Here is a 21,776-nt window from a genome sequence, read left to right on the forward strand (position 1 = left end):
ATTATGTTTGGTAAACTGAAACCCATAAACCCATTGCTGTCAAGTCAATTCTGACTCATAGCGACCCTACAGGACAGAGTAGAACTGCCTCAGAGAGCTTCCAAGGAGCGCCTGGTGGATTCAAACTGTGGACATTTGGGTTAGCAGCCATAGCACTTAACTACTGCACCACGAGGGTTTCCTGGTGAAGGGTCAGCAAAAAGAGGAAGACTCTCAACAAGGTGGATTGGTACAGTGTCTGCAACAATGGGCTCAAACATTGCAATGATTGCGAGGATGGTGCAGGATCGGGCAGTGTTTCGTTCTGTTACTCACAGGGTCACTATGAGTTAGAACTGACTCAACAGCACCTAACAATAACAACAACATATTTACCATAACTTGAGGGAAAAAGCAAACACTGTATACTGTCTCTTGTTGAGGGTGTACAATGTAGTGGTTACGCCCCTCTGATTTTGGAGCCTGAGTTCAAATTCCAGCTATGTCATTTACTTTATGACCTTGGACAATTTAGTTAGCTTCTCTGAGAGTCAATTTCCTTATCTGTTAAATGGGGAAATTACAATACTTACCTTAATGGATTGTTGCTGGGATTAAGTGAATTATCTATAAAGCACTTAGAACAAATGCCTGACACTTGGTAAGCATTATGTAATGTTAGCTGTCGTCATTTTTGTTGTTAACAATATCGTTATTCCAAATAAGGTACTGAGAGTGTGTTGCATTCTTGCAACATTTGGAAATTTGCATTTGTGGCAGCCCCAGTCACAGTCTTATTTGAGATACTGTTCTTTCCCTTTTTAAAGTATTCCGAACATCTTAATGTTCTTGTCCCTTTTAATCCTGTGTTTCTGGGCACCATGCTGAACTAAGGGTGGGTGCTGTCTGGTGACATAACATCCACCTTATCTTGTGAGCTGTCATTTTCAATCCTGAGTGGCAGTGACTGCTGTAATGGCCTCTGGCTAGAGAATTTTTTAAGTCTGAGAAACCTACTTCATACAGTTTCTGTATGGGGTAAGGAAGGGGTTTTGGAAATAGGTAGTGGTGATGGTTGCACATCATCATGAATATAATTAATGCCATTGGATTGTAAACTTAAAAATGGTTCAAATGACAAATTTCACCCCAGGCACAAAAAACCCTAATTCATGGGCACACTTTTCCCCTTGTCTCTACATTCCAATTGGAGAATAACTTTCAGTGGATTTCTGAAATAAAGAAGTTCTTTGTGTCCTTCTGAACATGGTCTTTCCTCAGATTTCCAATGCTTCTGGTCTTCGGTTATGTTTCTGATTGGCGTATCTTTTTTTGTGGTATTTAGGATTTCCCACTGGGGTGTGCCTCTACTGTGCTCTTGTTTCTTTCAGAAAGACACCACTGGGTTTGTAAATATCACTTGCTTTGGGAAGTTCCCTCCTCAAACAGGCCTGGAGCTAGCATCGTTTGCTGCAGTTGAGTATCTTCTTTTCTTTTAGTTTCCATTTGCTTTATGGTGCATATGGTGTTTTCTCTAACACATGCCACTAGAGGTTTTTTTTGTTTTTGTTTTTGCCTTACAGGGTCTCTCATAGAGATAGAAAGTCAATAAGTTCCAAGTTTGTCAATAGCATCTTTTGTTCAAGTCAACCTTACCCATTTTCACCTCCCTAGTTTTTAAGTTAAATAATACCACTCAAGATGTACTCCCCTATGACCGACCATACATCTAATTTAGATCCGGAGTCCTTAATCTATTATTGTTCTATAATAAAATTCGTCTTGCCTTTGTCTTCCCTTAGTCTTTGCTGTTGTTGTTAGGTGCCATCGAGTCTGTTCTGAGTCTTAGCAACCCTATGTACAACAAAAGGAAATACTCTGCAATCCTGCGCCATCCTCACAATTGTTGCTGTGTTTGAGCCCATTGTTGTAGCCACTGTGCCAGTCCATCTCATTGAGGATCTCTCTCTCTTTTGCTGACCCTATAACTCACCAAGCATGATGTCCTTCTCCAGGGACTGGTCCTTCCTGATAACACATCCACAGTACGTGAGACTTAGTCTCAGCATCCTTGCCCCTAAGGAGCATTCTGGCTGTACTTCTTCCAAGACAGATTTGTTCATTCTTCTGGCAGTCCATAGTGTATCCAATATTCTTTGCCAACACCATAATTCAAAGGCATCAATTCTTCCTGGGTCTTCCTTAATCACTGTGCAGCTTTCGCATGCATATGATACAATTGAAAACACCCTGGCTTCGGTCGGACGTACCTTAGTCCTCAAAGAGACATCCTTGCTTTTTAATACTTTAAAAAGGTCTTTTGCAGCAGATTTGCCCAATGCAATACGTTGTTTGATTTTTTGACTGCCACTTCCGTGAGTGTTGATTGTGGATCCAAGTAAAATGAAATCGCTGACAACTTCAATATTTAGTCTTAGCCTTAAGCCCATAAATTTTTGAAGTTCACCCACTAGTTTTAAGTATTTTATACTAATCTTTCTAATATTCTCCTCTCAAATTTGTTCATATTTTATGTATATTCTTTGTATAACTGTGCCATCCTCCAAAAAGATTGTCTAATTGCTCTGTGAACTTCATATGTAATATAAAAGGTCACTTCTCAACAGTATTTTGAATTCTGGCTTCTCTGAGGCATTGCTCTGAGACGGATTTCTGAGATCTTAATTTGTCTGTTAGGTTTTACTGGGTCTCGGACTCTGTTCCTGTGTTTGTAACAGTTAAAGCTTCTTCCTCTTTTATCATAACCTCTTTAAGAGTAGTTAGACTCGGATACATCTCTTTTACTCTTGTACCTGGCTTTCAAGATCTCATTTTTTCCCTTTCATATCTGTCAGATATGTATGCTCAAATCAGATGTCTATCTTTATTATAAAGAATCTTTTTCTTCCTCCAGCTAAATGAAACCTGTCTTCTTTTATTTTATTTTTATGCGTACATTGCTCTATTCTGATCATAAGATTGAAGCATATTTCAAACCACTTTAGTTCCTCCTTGATTCCTCTAGCAAATCTGATTCCAAGAGGCAAATGGTTTTAGGCATAGGCCCTGTGATTATGTTTGTAGTTGGCGTTATACTCATGTGGCCTGTACGTGGAGGCTAGAGGTTGGTCTTAAATTTTATAATAAGTATGGGCCACATAGAATTTTGATCTTGATGGGTCACAGCTAGTAAACACAGCTGGGATTATTTTCTAATAGACTTGGCCTTTAGAAAGTGCCAGCTTGAGAGTGGGGGATGGCTGCAGTACAGTCAGGTGGGCTGTGGAGGCCTTAGCATCCGTAGCTCGCCATGTCTGGCTGATGGTGCTGGCTGCTGCCGCTTACTCTTGAATCACGCTGTGAACTTCACCTGATACTGCAGACAAGTCTAAAACTAGGGTTAGATCATTTTAAGCATTGCTAGTGGAACAGTTTTTGCTCCTTTTCTATGTTCTGCAGCCAAATCTACAGACCAGGACTGAAACTATAAAGGCAGCTGAGGTCTTCATGTGCTATAGAATACTAGTGAGTTTCTAGCTTTAAGTTGTTAGGACCAGGCCTAGATAAGCAGCACTAGACCAGCTGCCTCAAATTCTATTCTTCATTATGTTATTTTAAGTTCATTCAGAACCAACACCTCCCCCCCCAAAAAAAACGTGGACAAGCTAACATTAAATTTATATGGTTTGTCCATTGCTTTTAAAGTAACCTCCATCAATTCCAAATTGGCTCTAAAATTGTTTACCATGTACATTTTGACCATGACTTTAAATTTCAAAAACCCAAACTATCACATTACCTACAGACAAATGAATGGATAAACATGTGGTATATACATACAATAGAATATTATTCAACCATATAGAAAAATGAAATCATGGTACATGCTATGACATGGATAAACCTTGAAAACATTATGCTGAGTGTAATAATTCAGACACAGAAGGACTAATATTGTATGATTGCACTTATATGGAATATCTAGAATAGGGAAATGCACAGAGTTCATTAGCAGTTACCAGGGGGAGGGAGAAATGGGTAGTTATTACGTAAGGAATACAGTGTTTCTTTTTGGGGTAATAAAAAAATTTTGGAAATAGTAGTGATAGTTGTACAACATGATAAATGTAATTAATGTGATCGAATTCTGTCTTAATTATCTAGTGCCACTGTAACAGAAATAACACAAATGGTTGACTTTAACAAACAGAGATTTGTTCTTTCACGGTCTAGGAGGCAAGAAGTCTGAATTCAGGGCACCAGCTTCCTGGGAAGAGTTTCTCTCTGTTTTTCTGGGGGAAGGTCCTTGTCATCAACCTTCCCCTGGTCTAGGAGTTTCTCAGTGCAGGGAACATGAATCCAAAGTATACACTCTGCTGCCAGCACTTCTTTCTTGGTGGCATGAGGTCCCTTGCTCACTGCTCACTTCTCTCTCCTTTTATCTCTTATAAGATAAAAGGTGATGCAGGCCACACCCTAGGGAAACCACCCTTACATCTGATCAGGTTTATGATCTGATTAAGGCTGTGGCATCCCACCCTAAGCCTCTTTAACATAACTTAATCTTGTGTCATTAACCACAGGCAGAGATGAGGATTTATAACATATAGGAAAATTACATCAGATCACAAAATGGAAGACAACCACACAATACTGGGAATCATGGCCTAGCCAAGTTGACACACAGTTTTGGTGGGACACAATTCAATCCATAACAAATTGTTTAGTTAAAAATGGTTAATACGGCAAGTTTTTGTTTCGTGTATATTTATCTATATCTATATCTGGAAACCCTGGTGGCGTAGTTGTTAAGAGCCATAGCTGCTAACCAAGAGGTCAGCAGTTCAAATCCACCAGGTGCTCCTTGGAAACCCTATGGGGCAGTTCTGTTCTGTCCTATAGGGTTGCTATGAGTCAGAATTGACTCGATGGCAATGGGTTTTTCTGGTATACCTATATCTATATATATATATATATATATATCACTGTTAGGTACTGTCGAGTTGGCTCTGACTCATAGCGACCCCATGTACAACAGAACAAACACTGCACAATAAAATAAAATTTAAAAACTACAAAACCGTAAGACTCAAAAGAAAAAACTCATGGAGCCCTTACTCATTAAAGCACCATCAAAGCATTAAGTTATCCAGTAAAGGCCCCTCCATAAGCCTTAATCATTTTGCCTTATTTGCTCTCCAAAATCACTTCTTACATATTTCTCAGGGGTCCTGACTCATGTCTTAGGTGTTTGGACCAATAAGTAGCTCTCTGGCTTCCCCTAAACACAACTCCAAAATGCCATACTCAGAGAAGGAGCAGATGGTCATTGGATAATTTCTAGTGCCTTTTTTTGGGAAGTGATGGAAACCCTGGTGGCGTAGTGGTTAAGTGCTATGGCTGCTAAACAAAAGGTCAACAGTTCAAATCCTCCAGGTGCTCCTTGGAAACTCTATGGGGCAGTTCTACTCTGTCCTATAGGGTCGCTATGAGTCGGAATTGACTCGATGGCACTGGGTTTGGTTTTGGTTTGTTTTGGAGGTGATTCATGGAAGACTTGGTTGGGGCAATGCACAACCAGCAAAATTTCTTCTGTAAAGGAGAGAAGAAGGGTTACTTTCATTTTATGCCCTATAAATTGAGCATTATGAAATGAATATTTTATTATCAGTTCATATTTTTCCTAAAACTTACATTAAAGTAACAGAGATGTGCATGCATGTGTGTGTATATGTATATACTTTTAAGCTAATATTTTGATTTATAAAAATTATTTAAAACAACATTTTAGAACTTCAGGACAACTTGAAGGAGAATTCTACTTTTATCAAAATATAGTCTGTCATGGATTGGACTGGATAATGGGTTGTAGAGAGATGCTGGTGAGCAGTGAGCTACTTGCATCTGGTGGACACTTGAGGCCATGTTGGCATCTCCTGTCTGGAGGGGAGATGGGAGGGTGGAGGGGTTATAACCTGGCAAAATTGTCACGAAAGGAGAGACTGGAAGGAGGGAGCGGGCTGACTCATTAGGGGAAGAGTAAATGGGAGTCTGTAGTAAGGTGTGTATAAGTTTATATGTGAGAGACTGACTTGATTTGTAAAGTTTCACTTAAAGCACAATAAAAATTATTAAAAAAAATATAGTCTGTATGTAGCATTTTACACAAAATCCCTATGAAGAAGTTAGCCAAGCAGACAATAAGGAGATGGAAGTATCTATTATTTATAGGGTACCTGCTATGCATATCTAAGTTAATATAATTTGTTGCTCACAATCATTCTAAAGGTAGTTATTATGATTTTTATTTGACTGATGAGGGAATTGAGGCTTAGAGAGATTAAGTAATTTGCCCGAGGTTACAAAGCAAACAAGTTTCATAACCAAAGATTTGAAACTATGTCTGTCTGACTTCAAAAATTATTCATGTTCTTTCTACTTGAGAAGTAGGATAATGCAGTGGTTTAGGAGCACAGGCTCTGGAACCTGACTAACTTGGTGTAAATCCAGGCTCTGACACTCAGTGGTTGTGTGCTTTTGGCAAGTTGTTTAACCTCTCTGTACTATAGTTTTTTCATCTGTAAAATGGGGGTAATAATAAAAAAACGTGGTTGAGAGAATTATGAGTTAGTACATTAAAGTACTTAGAACAGTGCCTGACATATAGTAAGAGCTCAGTAAATGTTAGTGTAATAGATTGATTGCATTAATTACCCCCATTCTTCACCTCTTCCTGGACTCACCTCATTGCCTTTTAACTTTCTAAGGGCCTCTTACTGTGACTCTGAACTTGGCCATATGACTTCCTTTGGCCAATGAGATGTTAGAAAATGTGAAGCAAGCAGAGGCTTGAAAAGTGCTTGTTCACTTACATGTACTCCTGCCCTCTGCCATTATCATCACTGGCATGAAGAATAAAAGAGAAGTGGAGCAGAACTTATTCCCCTCAGTCGTCTTAGCAAATGTTTTGAGCAATAAAGGAATATACTGTGCTATCCTTCATCTAAAATCTATATTAGTTACGTATCACTCTTCAACAAATTACTCCTCAAGCTTAGCAGTTTAAAACAACAAACATTTATTGTTTTATAATTTTTGTGGTCAAGAATTCCTGGATGGCTTTTCTGGGCCTTCTGAGTCTGGATCTCTCACAAAACTGCAATTAAGATGTCAGCCTGCAAAGTTTTAATATATTACTTAAATAAATTACTTTATTTGCTTACTAATACCTCCTTCTATAACTTCTTTTGACCTGTCTATACCATATACCATAACATTTGTTTATTTTGTATCTCCTGTTTTGTGTATAGGACTTATCTCTTTAATTAAAGAGGGATTTTGTCTCATAGTTAAAAAAGTGTCCTAATATATAGCATGGATCTGGGCATATAGTAGACTCTCAAAAAATTAATACTCAAATGCTCGATTTTTAACCATAGTCCTATGTTACAGTGCCTGAAACATAGTAAACCAAAAACCAAACCAAACCCGTTGCCGTCGAGCTGATTCTGACTCATAGGGACCTTTTAGTAAGTGATGGGAAATACTTTTTAAATGAATTAAAATGTAAAAATTCCTTGTTGAATTAAATTTACAATGAATTACCCACTATTAATTACTTTTTTTGGTAGTTCTCACTGATGTCACTTAATGTTGCAGCAACCACTCTGAGTAGCATTTTGTCATATTACATGGAGCTTTAAAAGCTAGACCCCTCATTAGATGCTTAGTGCAATATGTAAACAAATGATAAGGGCTGTCTTTTTCTATATCTACTTTAAAATAGTGTTATTGATTGATTTACTTTGGGTCTCAGCATCAGACTAGTCTTTGGTGATCAACACAAAACATTACCTTGTTTGTGAATCCCCTCTAAATTACCTCTAGGAAGTGCCCATCCAAACCAAAAACAAACAAACAAAAAAGCTGTTGCCATCCAGTCAATTCCGACTCACAGAGACCCTATAGGACAGAGTGGAAGCGCCCCATAGGGTTTCCAAGGAGTGCCTGGTGGATTTCAACTGCTGACCTTTTGGTTAGCAGCTGAACTCTTAACCACTGTGCCACCAGTGCCCATCCAGTCACTGTTTTTTTTTCATTTCTGACAGCTGTAATTAAAAAAAAAAAAAAAATCTAATAGCTAACTGAAATCTGTTTCATTAAACATTTACCATTGGCCCTGACTTTGCCTTCTGGAGTTACACAATACAAACTGTTTCCTAGTCCATGACTGCCTTTCAAATATTTGAACATAGCTATCATCCATTATGGAAACCCTGGTGGTGTAGTGGTTAAATGCTACAGCTGCTAACCAAAAGGTCGGCAGTTTGAATCCACCAGGCGCTCCTTGGAAACTCTATGGGGCAGTTCTACTCTGTCCTATAGGGTCACTATGAGTCAGAATTGCCTCAACTGCCGTGGGTTTGGTTTTTTTGGTTATCATGCATTATGGAAGCCCTGATTGTGCAGTGGTTAAGAGCTTGACTGCTAACCAAAAGTTCAAATCCACTAGCCGCTCTTTGGAAACTCTATGGAGAAGTTCTACTCTGTCCTGTAGGGCTGCTATGAGTCGGAATCAAATCAACAGCAACAGGGTATCAACCATTATTTAAATATTTTTTAAGTTAAATATCCCTGGTTTCTCCAATTATTTCTCTGGACCCTCACCATTTTGGCCACTGTGCTCTGTTCTGTCTAGATTTTTTTCAGTGTTTCTCTTTGTGGTACTCCAAACTGTACACAGTTTTCCAGGTCTTGAAGTCAAAGAAGAGTAAAGCAGCCCTACCTCCTCTTTTTTCAGGCCACTGTGTAACCTACAATTGCATTGTTGTTTCTATTAGGCATGTCATACTGTTGACCTATATGAACATGCAGTCAACTAAAGCTTGTAAGTTTTTGCTCACAATTTGCTTTTGAGCTACTTTTCCTTTCCTGTACTTGTACTGCTGACTTTCTAGATGTTAGAAGAGAACCTCACATATTTATTCCTACTAAATTTCTACTTATTGGATTTTTATTTAGTAGTTTAAGCCTGTCAAAATCTTTTGAATATTTAATCTGTCATCCAGAAATTAACAGTTTCTCCCATCTTTGTTTTTAGTATGAATTTGGTATAAATACCAACTTTACCTGTGTCCAATTTACTGATAAAAATGTTCACTAAGCTGTGATTGGGGATAAGGACCTTTAGCATGCTAATAACATCCTTGCTTAGGATTTGTATTAATCCTCCCTGGATATATTTGCTCACTTAGTTACGAATTTACAAGCTCACATATCTCCAATTTAGACACATGTCTTCTGATTGCACCACTCTAGTGTTGTTGTTGTTCGGTGCCGTTGAGTCAGTTCCGACTCATAGTGATTCTGTGTACAACAGAACAAAATACTGCCCAGTCCTGTGCCATTCTCACAATTGTTGCTATGTTTGAGCCTACTGTTGCAGCCACTGTATCAACCTATCACCCTAGCAACACTATGAAATAAAGTGATTTTAGTATGTCATAAGTTTTCATACTGAAACAATGTTTAAATATTTATCATGGCCAGAAGGGCCTTCATGATTTGGTCCCTACCTACTTCTCCATCTTCACTTAATACTAGTGTCCCCTTCTCTGCACTCAAGTCACCTGTTTTTGTTAAGCTTTGTTTTCTGTTCCTCAAATGCTTTACTCTCCTTTATGTTCCAATAGCTTAGTATATGTCCTCTGCTTGATTCTCTCTCGCCCTATCCTCCTTGCAAGCTAGTGCCTATTCATCTTAAGCTCTTTACTTGAATATTCTTTCTTTTGGGAAACTTTCCTGACTTGAGATGCCTTGATCCCATTCTTCTCTCTCCCTTTTTCTAGGATGGGTAGACTGGATGAGTAAACAAACAAAAAAAACCCATTGCCAGCAAGTCGATTCTGACCCATAGCAACCCTAGAGGATAGAGTACAACTACCCCATACGGTTTCCAAGGAGTGGCTGGTGAATTTGAACTGCTGACCTTTTCTGGTTAGCAGCCATATCACTTAACCACTGTGTCACATGGGTAGCACCCTGTATATAGCAATTATGACACCTGTAGTTAATAAAAGGAGCCCTGGTGGCACAGGGGTTAAAGTGCTTGCCTTCTAATCAAAAGGTTGGTGGTTTGAATCCACAAGCCACTCCACAAGAAAAAGATATGGTAGACTGCTTCAGTAAAGACTATAGCCTTGAAAACCCTATTTTACTCTGTCCTGTAGGGTCACTATGGGTCAGAATTGACTTGACTACCGTGGGTTTGGTTTTTTTTTTTTTGGTTGGTAGTTAATAAAACTGCTTAGTAGTCATTTGTTTAATGGCTATCTGTCCTCTATATTGTAAGCTCCATGAGGGCAGAGATTGTCTTCTTCTTCCCTGTATTCTCATGTTTAGCACAGTGCTACATAATATACAGTAGATGGGATGCGGTCCTTCTCTGGGAAACATTATACATTGATTCCTTTTGATGTAAGTAGAAATATCGGGACACTGAGGAACTGATCAAAAAGCTTTTCTCTCCTTGTGTCCTAAAATTGCTTAGTGTTGCCCTTGCATTACTAGTATTGCTCATACTCTGCCAAATGTGGGACTCTGCAATGGACAGATCTTGGCCTGAAACTGGCATTACAAGGTGGATAACTCAGAAGGGTATGGCCTACAGCCTACAGCCAAGTCCCCACACAGGGACAACTTTGTGTACGTGTGTGAGTGAGTGTGCATTCATTTGATTCCTTTCTCCAGGAAAGAAATTGTGAGCCCAGTATAGCATCCACTTCACAACTTTCTTTTGCCTTATCTTGGATACTAAGTCATATATTTCTCTCTGATTTTTAAATAGAAACATTTAAAAGCAAGCAATTATGAGTTCAAAAGAGAGGATTTAAACTTGAGGTTTGCAGATATTACCTGTTCTCCTACCTTGTTTTAGATATTCCGGTTTATTTGGGAAGGGGAATACAGATTTAGCAGTACTCTACTTACAGACAGTAAATGATAGCCACAGTCTGTTGGGACCTGCTTCCCACTGGAAAGAATATGCTGGTGTTGGAGGTCTCATGTTCTATGTAGGGGATTTTCTTGAGTTTCCCTCTACTAATTAAATAGTTATTTAATATGTGAATGACTCGATGTTGGATCCTAATGATACTGCTTATTTTTCTATGAGCTCCCAAGCCATTCATTTTATAATCCGTTCTAGAAATTTTCAGGGAATTAAGATCAAGCTTGTGGATAATTTTCTTCTTGAAAATTGAGTACATTTGCCTCTCTTCAATCCTTGATTACCTTTCCCATTACCTTTATTCTTCAAATTTAATGAAATGTAAAAATTTTGGTCTCTAATTGAAGAAGGAAGTCAGGTGCTGGTGGTCACTAATTTGCCCTTCAAACTCTCTAAGGCAAGAGTTGGTATATACAAAGGCAACCAGTTAAGAACCCCTTTGTGTTGGAAAGTGACCTCTCAGCAGAAGCATTCAGACCTTCTTGGGCTCCATGTGACTTTGCCTTGGTTCATTAGGCCCTTGGTGTCTCCTAGTGACTCCCAGTCATCACATTTGGGCTATCCTTGTCTCTTGGGGAAACCCTGGTGACGTAGTGGTTAAGTGCTACGGCTGCTAACCAAAAGGTCAGCAGTTTGAATCCACCAGGCGCCCCTTGGAAACTCTATGGGGCTGTTCTACTCTGTACTATAGGTTTGCTATGAGTCGGAATCAACTCGACGGCAGTGGGTTTGGTTCAGTTTGGTTTTTGGTTTCTCTCTTGGATCAAAAAACAGATTGTTCTAAGTGGCCACTGGTTTATATTTATGCTGTTGATCTACAGAGAATATTAAGAATTTTGTTAAGGATTGATTAAAAAGAATTCTTTTGGTGGCAGTTGGAGACCTTCCATTATAATTGGATCACTGTCATCTTTTATTAAATGTGTGAATGCAGAGCTGTGTGATATGAACATTCACAAAGCATTCTGATCTATTTGTATACTTTTTAGTATCCCTTAGAAACTCCCTTTTGAAATCTTTAAAACATAGACTCTTACTTATATTCATGGAGATATGATCATCACTCCTATGTTTTGTCAGACTAAATTTGCTTCAGTATTTCATGTAATTTTTAAACCAAGTTCTTGCTCTTTCCTCCCCTTGAGTTTGTCTTCCTATTTTACAGTTTTTATATTTTTTATTCTCAAGTCTTTGAACTCTAACAACAAAAATCTTACTCTGGCTCTAATCACTCTTCCATAGATCCTAGAAGTTCATTATAAAAAGCACTATGATAAGTATAATGAAATGAAAACAAACAGCCAAATTGTTACTACCTGTTATAAAACAATTTCTTACAAAATTTTCCATGTAAAAGAACATGACTCAGGAGAGATTGGTTTTCTTCCTCCTAAGAGTTTTGGGAAGAGAGAAGGAATAGTAGACAAGAATATATAAAATGCATATTATAGAAGATTCTGTATTTGTAAAACAAACCAGAGAGATGAAATGTCAAAAGGGAACTCTCCATTGTAATAACTAAAACTATCAAGACTTTTTTAGTTTATCACATTTAAAATAGATATCTTTCATGGCATGTGTATTTTATGTCCTAAATAAGATTTAAATGTAAGTGATATGTTGATGTAGCTTTTGACTAGCAAACTTTACCAACAACTTTATCAACTTATCTGACTCCTAGATCTCTCTGAATTAGGCATGTGTGTGCCAGATATTATTCCTGCTTTTGAGACTTGAAAGAAAGAAACAGACCAGCTATATTTTGAGACATTTTATAATTAGCTTGCTTTTGAATATTATAAATATATACATATATGTAAGTGCTTTGTATATTTGATTTTTTCCATAAGTTTCACTATGTTTTCTATCTCATCTTTTCCTTCTGGGTCAAAATTTAATTAGTGCCTCATTTAACACCACACGGGTTAAACTTTTCTTAATATTAATGTAAATAAAGAACAATATTGTAAAGAAAAGTCAGTTATTACAGCAAGCACTTATATAATCACATTTCTAAAGGCCTCTACTTTTAGTTTTTGTTAGATGTATTTATTGAATTCCATGCACTGTACTTTCTAAAACTTACCTTAAAAATAATACTTTAAATTTTCGTATAGCACTTGAAAGTTTACAAAAGCACACCGTTTATTTTCAACTATTGTGTATTGGAATAGATCACTGCAACATAAAAGTAGACTAGGTATAGCTAATCCAAAGTAACCTTAAAGTTGCATGTATATCAGTGCCTATTAAGTTTTTTTACACCATTACTAAATATCAACTATTTTAGATACCAAAGTGTTCGAATTAAAAAAAAAAAAATACTAGGATTTTCAAAGACACCAACTATTGTTTTTGTTGAGGTGACAGGCAAGATTCAGACAATAGAATCCCAGCTTATTCCTACTTGTATAAATCAAGTTATTTAAATAAATGAATTGTGTATGCTGACCTGTTCTAACCAATGTGCGACTGGGGGTGTATGAAAAAAAGATGTGCATGGTGGTGGAAGTAGAAAGAGGCATAAAGCGTATTGGAAAACTACCAAATGTCCCCTGCAAATGGGCCCTATTCAGAATCAGTAAGCGTATGATGAGTGAAGTGGTTTTGAATATCGCCTTTAGATTCCATGCTGTTACAAGGCCAGCCCTGAACATGGCAACTCTTATTTCCACACACAGTACCTCTTCACTCTCAATTTAACCCCAAAATCTGATGAACCCATTACTCCATACTTGATTTCATGGAACAAGGAGTAGATATAGTTACAAATGATCAATCACAAGCCGTGAACCAAAGCAGCAAGGCATTAACAATTCACACCATTTCGGTCCACTTGCTCAAGCAGAAGATGTGCCAGCATATTTAATGCACAGCTACTTCGTTCAGTTGAAGAAAAGACATGACTCAGGCTGCATTTTCAAAACAGAGGGGACTTCCTAAGATTTCCTACTTCTTAAGTCCCTAGTGTCAACGTTCACCCACATATCAACAATTAAAATAACCAGGTGCCCCATAAAGGTCACAATGTCAAAATTAAATTTTACTCAGGTAAAAACAATATGACCTATGAAACTCTTTCCCCCAATGCATCCCTGTTCTTTTTTATCTGATCATACATATCAATGTCTCTTACAGCTGTATTATAACACTGCAGACCCCACAGGCAATATGCCGTCAGTTTAATAGGATCACTGAAAAACTAAAGCAGCTGTGAAAGATTGCTCTAAGTATAACAATCGTGTGCTTGTCATTTTGTTCAGTGGAGGAAAAACCCAAATTTGGGTAGGCATCAGTATTTAAGAAAACGACTAACTCTTTTCTCATAAGCACCTTAGGGACAATAAGATTTGACATAGAGCATGTAAACAAAAGTACACAGCAGCTGTTAGTTTAGTTTTATTTGAATAAAAATACACTGATATAAGTCAAGCGACATAGGAAACAGTACGCTCTCATCATTCAATCTTCCCAGCAGACCATGCTTTTGAGTGGCGTCTGCTGGTTGTTCTGGGACCCAGAGCTTTGCAACTATTACCAAGGCTGGATAAGGAGCATTAAAACACAACACGCCTTGGCACTAGCTCAGACTTCCTTCAGGCATACTTCCTGAACTGGGAAAAAGTCAAATCTTAGCATCTTTTAAAACTCACTTGGTTTCTTCCAAAGAAGACTTTGTAGGTCAACTTTATTTTTTAATAAAGTCCAGTTGAACATGTGGTAAATTTCCCAAAGTCCTAATGTATTTCTAAGTGTTGTCCAGCTAACAATAGCTGAGTATTTTGGGGGCTGAAACATGAACCTTGCTGCCAAAGGGCATGTAGAAGTTTCTTTATAGTTAACTTTGCTCTGGGCAGTGCTCTTTTCTTTCACTGTATCATGTACTCTGACTGAAATGTGAAAATTACAGTGTTATGTAAATTATGGTTCTGGATATTTAATCGGCATGAATTTTAATTTTGAATTGGAAGCAGGTTATTAAAGCCTTTGATTATTTCTAGTGCTTTTTTTGAAATATGTTAATAAAACATTCAGATCTTTTAAGCTTTGCATAGTAGATTCAAATGTAACATGAAAAATGGCTCTTTTAACACAAGATGTTTTTGGAGAGGGGTATATATTCCCTAGGTATAGGATTTGACTGGACATTCAAGTCTATATTTACTTGATAGGTTCCATTAACTTTGTGGTTTCTCCTTAGAGAGATTTTTATGTTCCTGTCACAGGCAACCCTCATCATGCACCCAAGTAAGTTTAAGTTTCTTATCAGTGATTAGCAAGTGGTTTTAAATAAGGTCCTTTTGAAGGCATTATTTAACATTTGAACTCATTGTGTTTGCATAGAGGGAATTACCTTATTATTTAAAATAGTTATTTTGATGCTCATCTAATATTATTGCTCTATTATTTAAGTTTTATTGGTACCTTTGCCCATAGTAACATGTTTTTGACATAATCAATGAATACATTAGGGTTTTGTAAGGCCTTTTTTAAATGCTCGTTTCTGGTCCTTTCCTGGCTAGTTACTGCTTCATAGCCAAATCTTGTGGTTTTCTTTTTGTATTTTTTTTTCCTTAGTCTTCAGAATAACTTTGTAAGGAAAATTAAAATAAAACAGTCGTTCATAGAATAAGTCAGATTTTTCAGAAGAGAAAATGATCATATATACTAAATGTACTTTGAAATTCCAGTACAGTATATTCATTGATCAAGTTTTGATCAAATTCTCATTAGATCTTAGAAAGTTACAGGCTCTAAGAGATTGTGTATAGTTGGGCTAATGGTCTTAAAATTTACCTAAAAGACTCTCCACAGTATATCTGAAGTACCATTTATTTATCCAGATAACATTTATCGAGCATCTCTTTTAAGAAGCTGAAAAACACCATGACCTCAAACGCCAAAGGTTTCCTGACTTACTGGGGTATGGGAGAGGGATGGCAGAAGATAGGGACTAATACAAATCAGTAAGGCAAAAATGAAAGTGTAAAAAAGGTTATGGAAACATAGAGAAAAGAACAATTAATTCTGCCTAAATAACTTGGGATATTTTACCAGAGGAGGTAACATTTGATAAGAGCCTTGAAGGCCAAGACTGTGTTAACAGGTAAAGAAAAGGGGAAAAGAGATGCAAAGGAAATGGAATAGAACAAGTATGAAAGGTGTCAGTTGATAGTTATGAAATTAATATAGCTACTACTTTTGGCCATATGATCTGTTTCACCATCATCCTCAGTATTATCTCCAAACAAATTCAAACTGGTGGATTAATTTTCAATTTGCCCTGTATTCCTAACTTGAGAATCAGCAAAATGGATAAAAAGGAATCATCCACATAACTTTTTACTTTTCTAGTGGTGGAAATTATCCCAACTGAAATGATCACATTTATCAGAATTGACTCAATGGCAATGGGTTTTTTTAAATGTATAATAACAAATTTAAAGGGTGATTGGTTTCCAAGCCATTTATCTTATTAAAAAATGTTGGGTCCCCTAGTGAAAATACTGGAATTACAGAAAAGCAGAGTTCTTGTTACAATCATGTAAATAGGAGAAACTAGGTAGAACACTCATAAAAAGACCTCAAACCTAGAAATGCTTATGTGTAGTTATATACACAAGTAAAGGAACATAGGATAATAGGAGCCAGCTACCCTTCTTGACCTGACTCAACTAACAACAACCACAACCTTCTTGAATTAGGCAATGTTTCTGAGAGGCAGTTTGAAGAGAGAGAAGGACATGGTTTGGAAGGACAAGGAAAATAATATCCTGGAGTCCATTCCCTGGAAATTTCAAAATTATTGCTCTTATTTCTTGTATATCTTTACGAAATAGTTACCTCGAACAGAATAAAACTTTGCTTGAGAAAAGAATTTAACACAAAAAAGGAAGCCATTGCTTAAGAACACTTACGAGCTCTTCTTTGGTATAAATAGAATATATAAATACCCAGGAAAACACTTAATAATTCATACCACGTTAAAACCTATGGTTGGGGTTTAAAAGTCAAATGACTCTGTAAAGAAATAAGTTATCCAATTATATTTCCAAATTATCATTCTGGACTAACTTCCTTTTTATGGAGAGTTCTTTAATTCTGCTGATTAATAAATTTTATTTTTTTAATACAACACATTAGTTTGATTTGTACTTCCTTTCCAAGTATTTAGGCGTATCATTTTCTTATGTTTTCTGTACCTTCCTAGTTAGTGGAAACATTGTTTGTTCTTGGAGTGTGCTTTGTCTTGCTTTTCATGAAGATCATCAAAGTTACTAGTTTGCAGCTTCCAAAGAGAAAGAGCCGTTCTAATCCCTAGTTCAGAGGCTAACCTTTATTAGTGCTCTCATGGTTATAATGAGGGCCCTGCTTCCAGCAGGGAGATTCTGGAATACTGAACAGATTATTCAACAAGTTCAGAGCAGATTCTGAAGTCCCTTATAAAACCTGCTTGTGAATACTGCTTTCTTTGCTTTGCTGTTTCTGGTTTCCATAGTATTCCTAATTACATAAATCATGTGGAGCATGGGAGCTATTTTCTATCCCATATCAATTCTGACACTGCTTGAGTTTTGGTATAATTCTTTTTTTTTTTTTTCCTAAGCTGTGTTTTTTCTTAAGTTCTTAAGGAGGGTAGAAAACTCTGAGAAAAGTAGGATATTGTGTTAGAAGAGCTAGTAAATGCTTCTTTGGTATCCGTTGGGCTCACACAAAGAATTTGAAAGTAATTTTGTGATAAGCGTAGATAAGTAAGTATAAGACTGGACAATCTGATAAAATTTTCTCAGGTTTAAATTCAAGATTAAATTTAGGTTATAAATTATTCAAGTTTATTATCTACTTTTCAATTTATTTAACTTTATTTCCATCCAACAGCTATTTATGTAATGCCTTTCCATGTGTAAAAACTGCTAGGTTCAATGAGTGTACCATTTAAAAGTGTACAGATTAAAATCTAGTACATAAAAAATAGCAGTATATAATGTTGTGGAGGTAAACTAAAAGCACTGATGATTTCTTAGCTAGGTTTCTTTAGGAAAAATTATAATCAAGGTTGATTTGTATCATAATACTTTGAAAGATTGGAAACAATTCTGAAAGTAAGTTCATTTCTCTTTTACTTGTTATTTCTACTGTAACATATGATTTTACATTTTTAAAAAGTCTGAGACATTAGTTGATGATAAAACTTACAGAGAAAAGCAACTGCTCCAATAGGATAAAAATGGAATTGCTAGGTGAATTTTAGGAATAAATTCCTCGGGCTGGGTGAGTGAATTTCATGCACACGACTGAGGATAATTTCCTTTTAACTTTATTTATAGTAGTCTTAGAAAATCTTAAGCTCTATTTTCAGCATTCTTCTTTGTGTTGAATATATCGGACAGACTTTAAATTGTGCTTTGGTAGTGAGTTGTAGAACTAAAAAAAAAAAAAAAAACCTGAGTGCCGTAAAATGCATAACTTCTTTTCTGAGAGCAAAATTCAGCAGAATACTAGCAAAGGCCATTTGCATAACTCAGCCCCTCAGCAGCTCAGCCGAACCTAATTGTAATTCAATTTCCAGATTGCTATGCTAGGCCTCCCTGCATAAAATATGCAACATATAACATAACCAATGGCACAGACCTATTTTCTTGGCTGGTGATCTATTTAATTCCATTTCTAATTGAAATATAAATGAGAATAAGGTATCCAAGCCATATAGTTATTTTGTACCTTTATGTATGTGTTATAGGTATAAAGAAAAGTATACACCTAAGAAAAGATCAAGTTAAAAAATATACATATTTTTTCATTTTTGGGGGTTTCCAAGTGTATCTAAGATTTTATTATTTCTTTATTTCTGCCTTTCAGGGAGAAATTAAATCTTGAAAAATGTTAGCTGGCTGCCATGTTATTTGACTATTTTACACTAGAAAGACTTTCTAAGCTAATCGTGTGAAAAAGTGTATAAACATGTCTGTCAAGTCCATATGGATGTTGCAATACAGCCCCACAAGCAAATATCTTCTGTCTGTTTACAAAACGCATGCTGGAATAGCATTCCTCAATCTTTGACTAGTTTGTATCCCAGAAACTTAAAAATAAACAAGGTATGACAAAAGGCTTGCTTAAATTCTCCTCATTTTTAAACAGCTTTGCCACCCTGTTTTATGGGTTACTTAAGCAATGGCAATGAAAATCCTGGAATGGTTTATAAAGGTATAGATCATATTTTATGAATAATTTCCAAATGTGATGTTTTAGGGGTACAGGCTCCTCTACAGGGAAGCTATCCGCAGAAACAACATGGATCTTACAATTTTATCAGGACAATGCAAGTAGATTTCAGCAAGGTTGGTTCCAACTCATCTGTGATAAATGAGAAGATAAGGCAATCAGTGCACACCATGACACTCTGTGCAGCTAGTTAGGCACACTTCAGAACTATTCAGGTGTGCTCACAAAGCTTATGAGTCTTGCATGGGGGGGTGTCTCAATATAAATACATCCTTCATGGTGGCCACTAGTAATGCAGGAATTGCCTCTCTAAGACTTAACCCAGGTCAGATATAAATAATAGATGATAAGAGTTAGCCCTGGTACTGGGACTGTGTTCCAGGCAATGTATTTCGGTTGGGTCAAAAGAATTTATTTTCCCTTCTTTTCTCGCATAGTTCCTCTGCTTCAAAAATGCCTGCAAAATTCCATCACACCTTTGCGGGGACCAGTTTGGGTCTCTAAGGGAGAAGGTTTCAGCCCGTCAGGAGTTAAGATGTACATCCAAGGAGTACTTTTGGCCTTGTACCAACGATTAAAGTCTGCAAAAAGATATTATAAACAGGTGAGTCACCCCTCTTTAAAAACTGCTTTATTATATTTTTTAAAAATGTTCTTTGTTGTATACAGGCAATGATTGGCATAGTGTCATAAGAGAACTGTGACATGCATTTCGTGAGCTCAGTGCCCGTTAGGGAGCCAAAATGCTTATTCTGTAATCTCAAAGCCAACAATAATGGGCCTAATTGTATCTGTCTTTTGGTATGGGATGTCATATGTCTCATCTTTCTTGCTGCATACTGTGCAAAGCGAAGGCAACTCCTTATGTGGAAATTCTATAGACAGTTACTTTAAATAAGAAAATGAATAGCTTCTAAGGCGTTTGAAAGTTTAACTGTTCAGCTTTCTTTCCTTGTTTTTTTTTTTTTTAGGATGAAATTAGAATTGCTATTGTAGAATTTGGGCTAAAATATAAGAAATCTTATTTTGAGACATAGAATTGTGAATTAACTTCATCTTGAGGATAACTTACTTCATTTATGCATATTTAGCTTGCGTGTTTGAGAATCAAAAGTATAGAAACAGAAGTAACGTGTTTGAATCAAGTTGAACTTGATTTTGTCTTCTAATTTTTATATATCCATTCAATAATTATATGTGTGTATAGGGTCGCTTTGAGTTGAAATCAGCTCGATGGCAGTGGGTTTGTTTTTCATGTGTTTTTTTATAAATACTCATAAGGACTTTGATTTACCTTAAAATAGAATTTAAATCCTGAAGCCAAATAATTGATGTCATTTATAAAATAAAAACGGAGTTACCACATTTTTAAAAGCCTCTTTGCACTTGGTGTTAGGAAGTTAACCATACATTTTACCATGTTAAATAAGGACTACGTTTTACATTTCTAACTGGGAGGCTCCAGTTCAGAACTGGGCTTATTATCTCAGGCCACAAGCTGTTGAAAAATGAATATTTTGAAAGCACCCTGCTATTATTCTCTGCATGCAGGGGGTGGGGGGGTTGGGAATGAGATGTCAGTCTGAGTGTTCACACAGCACCTCCTGCTGTCTTGTTCAGAAAAGAACAACTTGCATTGACTTTGGAAGAAAGTCTTGAACTAAGGTACCCACCCAGAAGCTAGCAAGCAACATCTCCCTGCAGAAAGATCTTTATTCCGAAAATGTGGTTGGTTTGCCCAATTAATTAATTTCAGAGGATCCAGGAATGAGGTTATTAGGTATTACTGATAAGGCTATTTATAATAAAACATATGAAAGAATAAAAAATCCACATTTACTTTTAATGTTCTTTATTAAGCTGGTATCATATATAAAACCAGTGTAGTTTTTCTTAAATTATTTTATCTGGACTATTCGTTCACTGATTTTAAGACCTAATGATATTATAAAATGGATTATGGCTAATTGAATCATAATTATTTATTGGTTCCACTACTAGAGGGTTTAGAATTATTTAAAGAAAACATGGGATGACACCGTTTTCCTGTACAAGAAAAGCATGTTAAATCAAATATATATGTTAAAAAAAATCTTAAACATTTTCTACTTTTATTAAAAGTAAGGCTGTTAGAGATAAGAAGCCGCTCAGAAAAGGAACGGTGGCGTGCTTTTCTCCCACTGTCCTAAATGTTTAAAATTTAAACAGCTGTGCCAGATTTGTGTATGGTGAGAAAAAAAAAAAAGAAAAAGAAATACTTTAAGAAGTGCTTAGTGCTTTGATTTAGAAAATTTCTTTATGGTTTCAAATTGATGAAAAATAAAATAAATAGTAAGTGTAAGCATGAATATAAATGAACACTTTTCGCGTTCCAGAATTTGTCTATTTGATCAGACAGTAAGACTTACATTATGCCAAATTTAAGGATATTTAAAAACCAAGACTCTGCCATTCCTATCTAAACTTCTTTTCCCCAGTAAATTGTAATAATTTAAAGCTTTGCACACAAGAATTTCAGTTTAATATTTGTTCTATTTTAAAAAATATAAAATTGAGCAAAAAG

The 21,776-nt window shown here is 36.4% G+C and overlaps 1 protein-coding gene across 1 annotated transcript in view; it reads left to right on the forward strand.

The window, feature by feature from the left end:
• Positions 1 to 21,776, forward strand: part of DCDC1 (doublecortin domain containing 1) — a 522,229-nt gene that overhangs the window by 74,167 nt on the left and 426,286 nt on the right. The window contains exon 7 of the mRNA XM_064289443.1: positions 19,651 to 19,817. Coding sequence (XP_064145513.1) covers positions 19,651 to 19,817 — 167 coding nt within the window. The remainder of the gene's footprint in view (positions 1 to 19,650; positions 19,818 to 21,776) is intronic.

This window comes from Loxodonta africana, chromosome 7 (assembly GCF_030014295.1).
Source record: "Loxodonta africana isolate mLoxAfr1 chromosome 7, mLoxAfr1.hap2, whole genome shotgun sequence".
In the NCBI taxonomy this organism is placed as follows: Eukaryota; Metazoa; Chordata; class Mammalia; order Proboscidea; family Elephantidae; genus Loxodonta; species Loxodonta africana.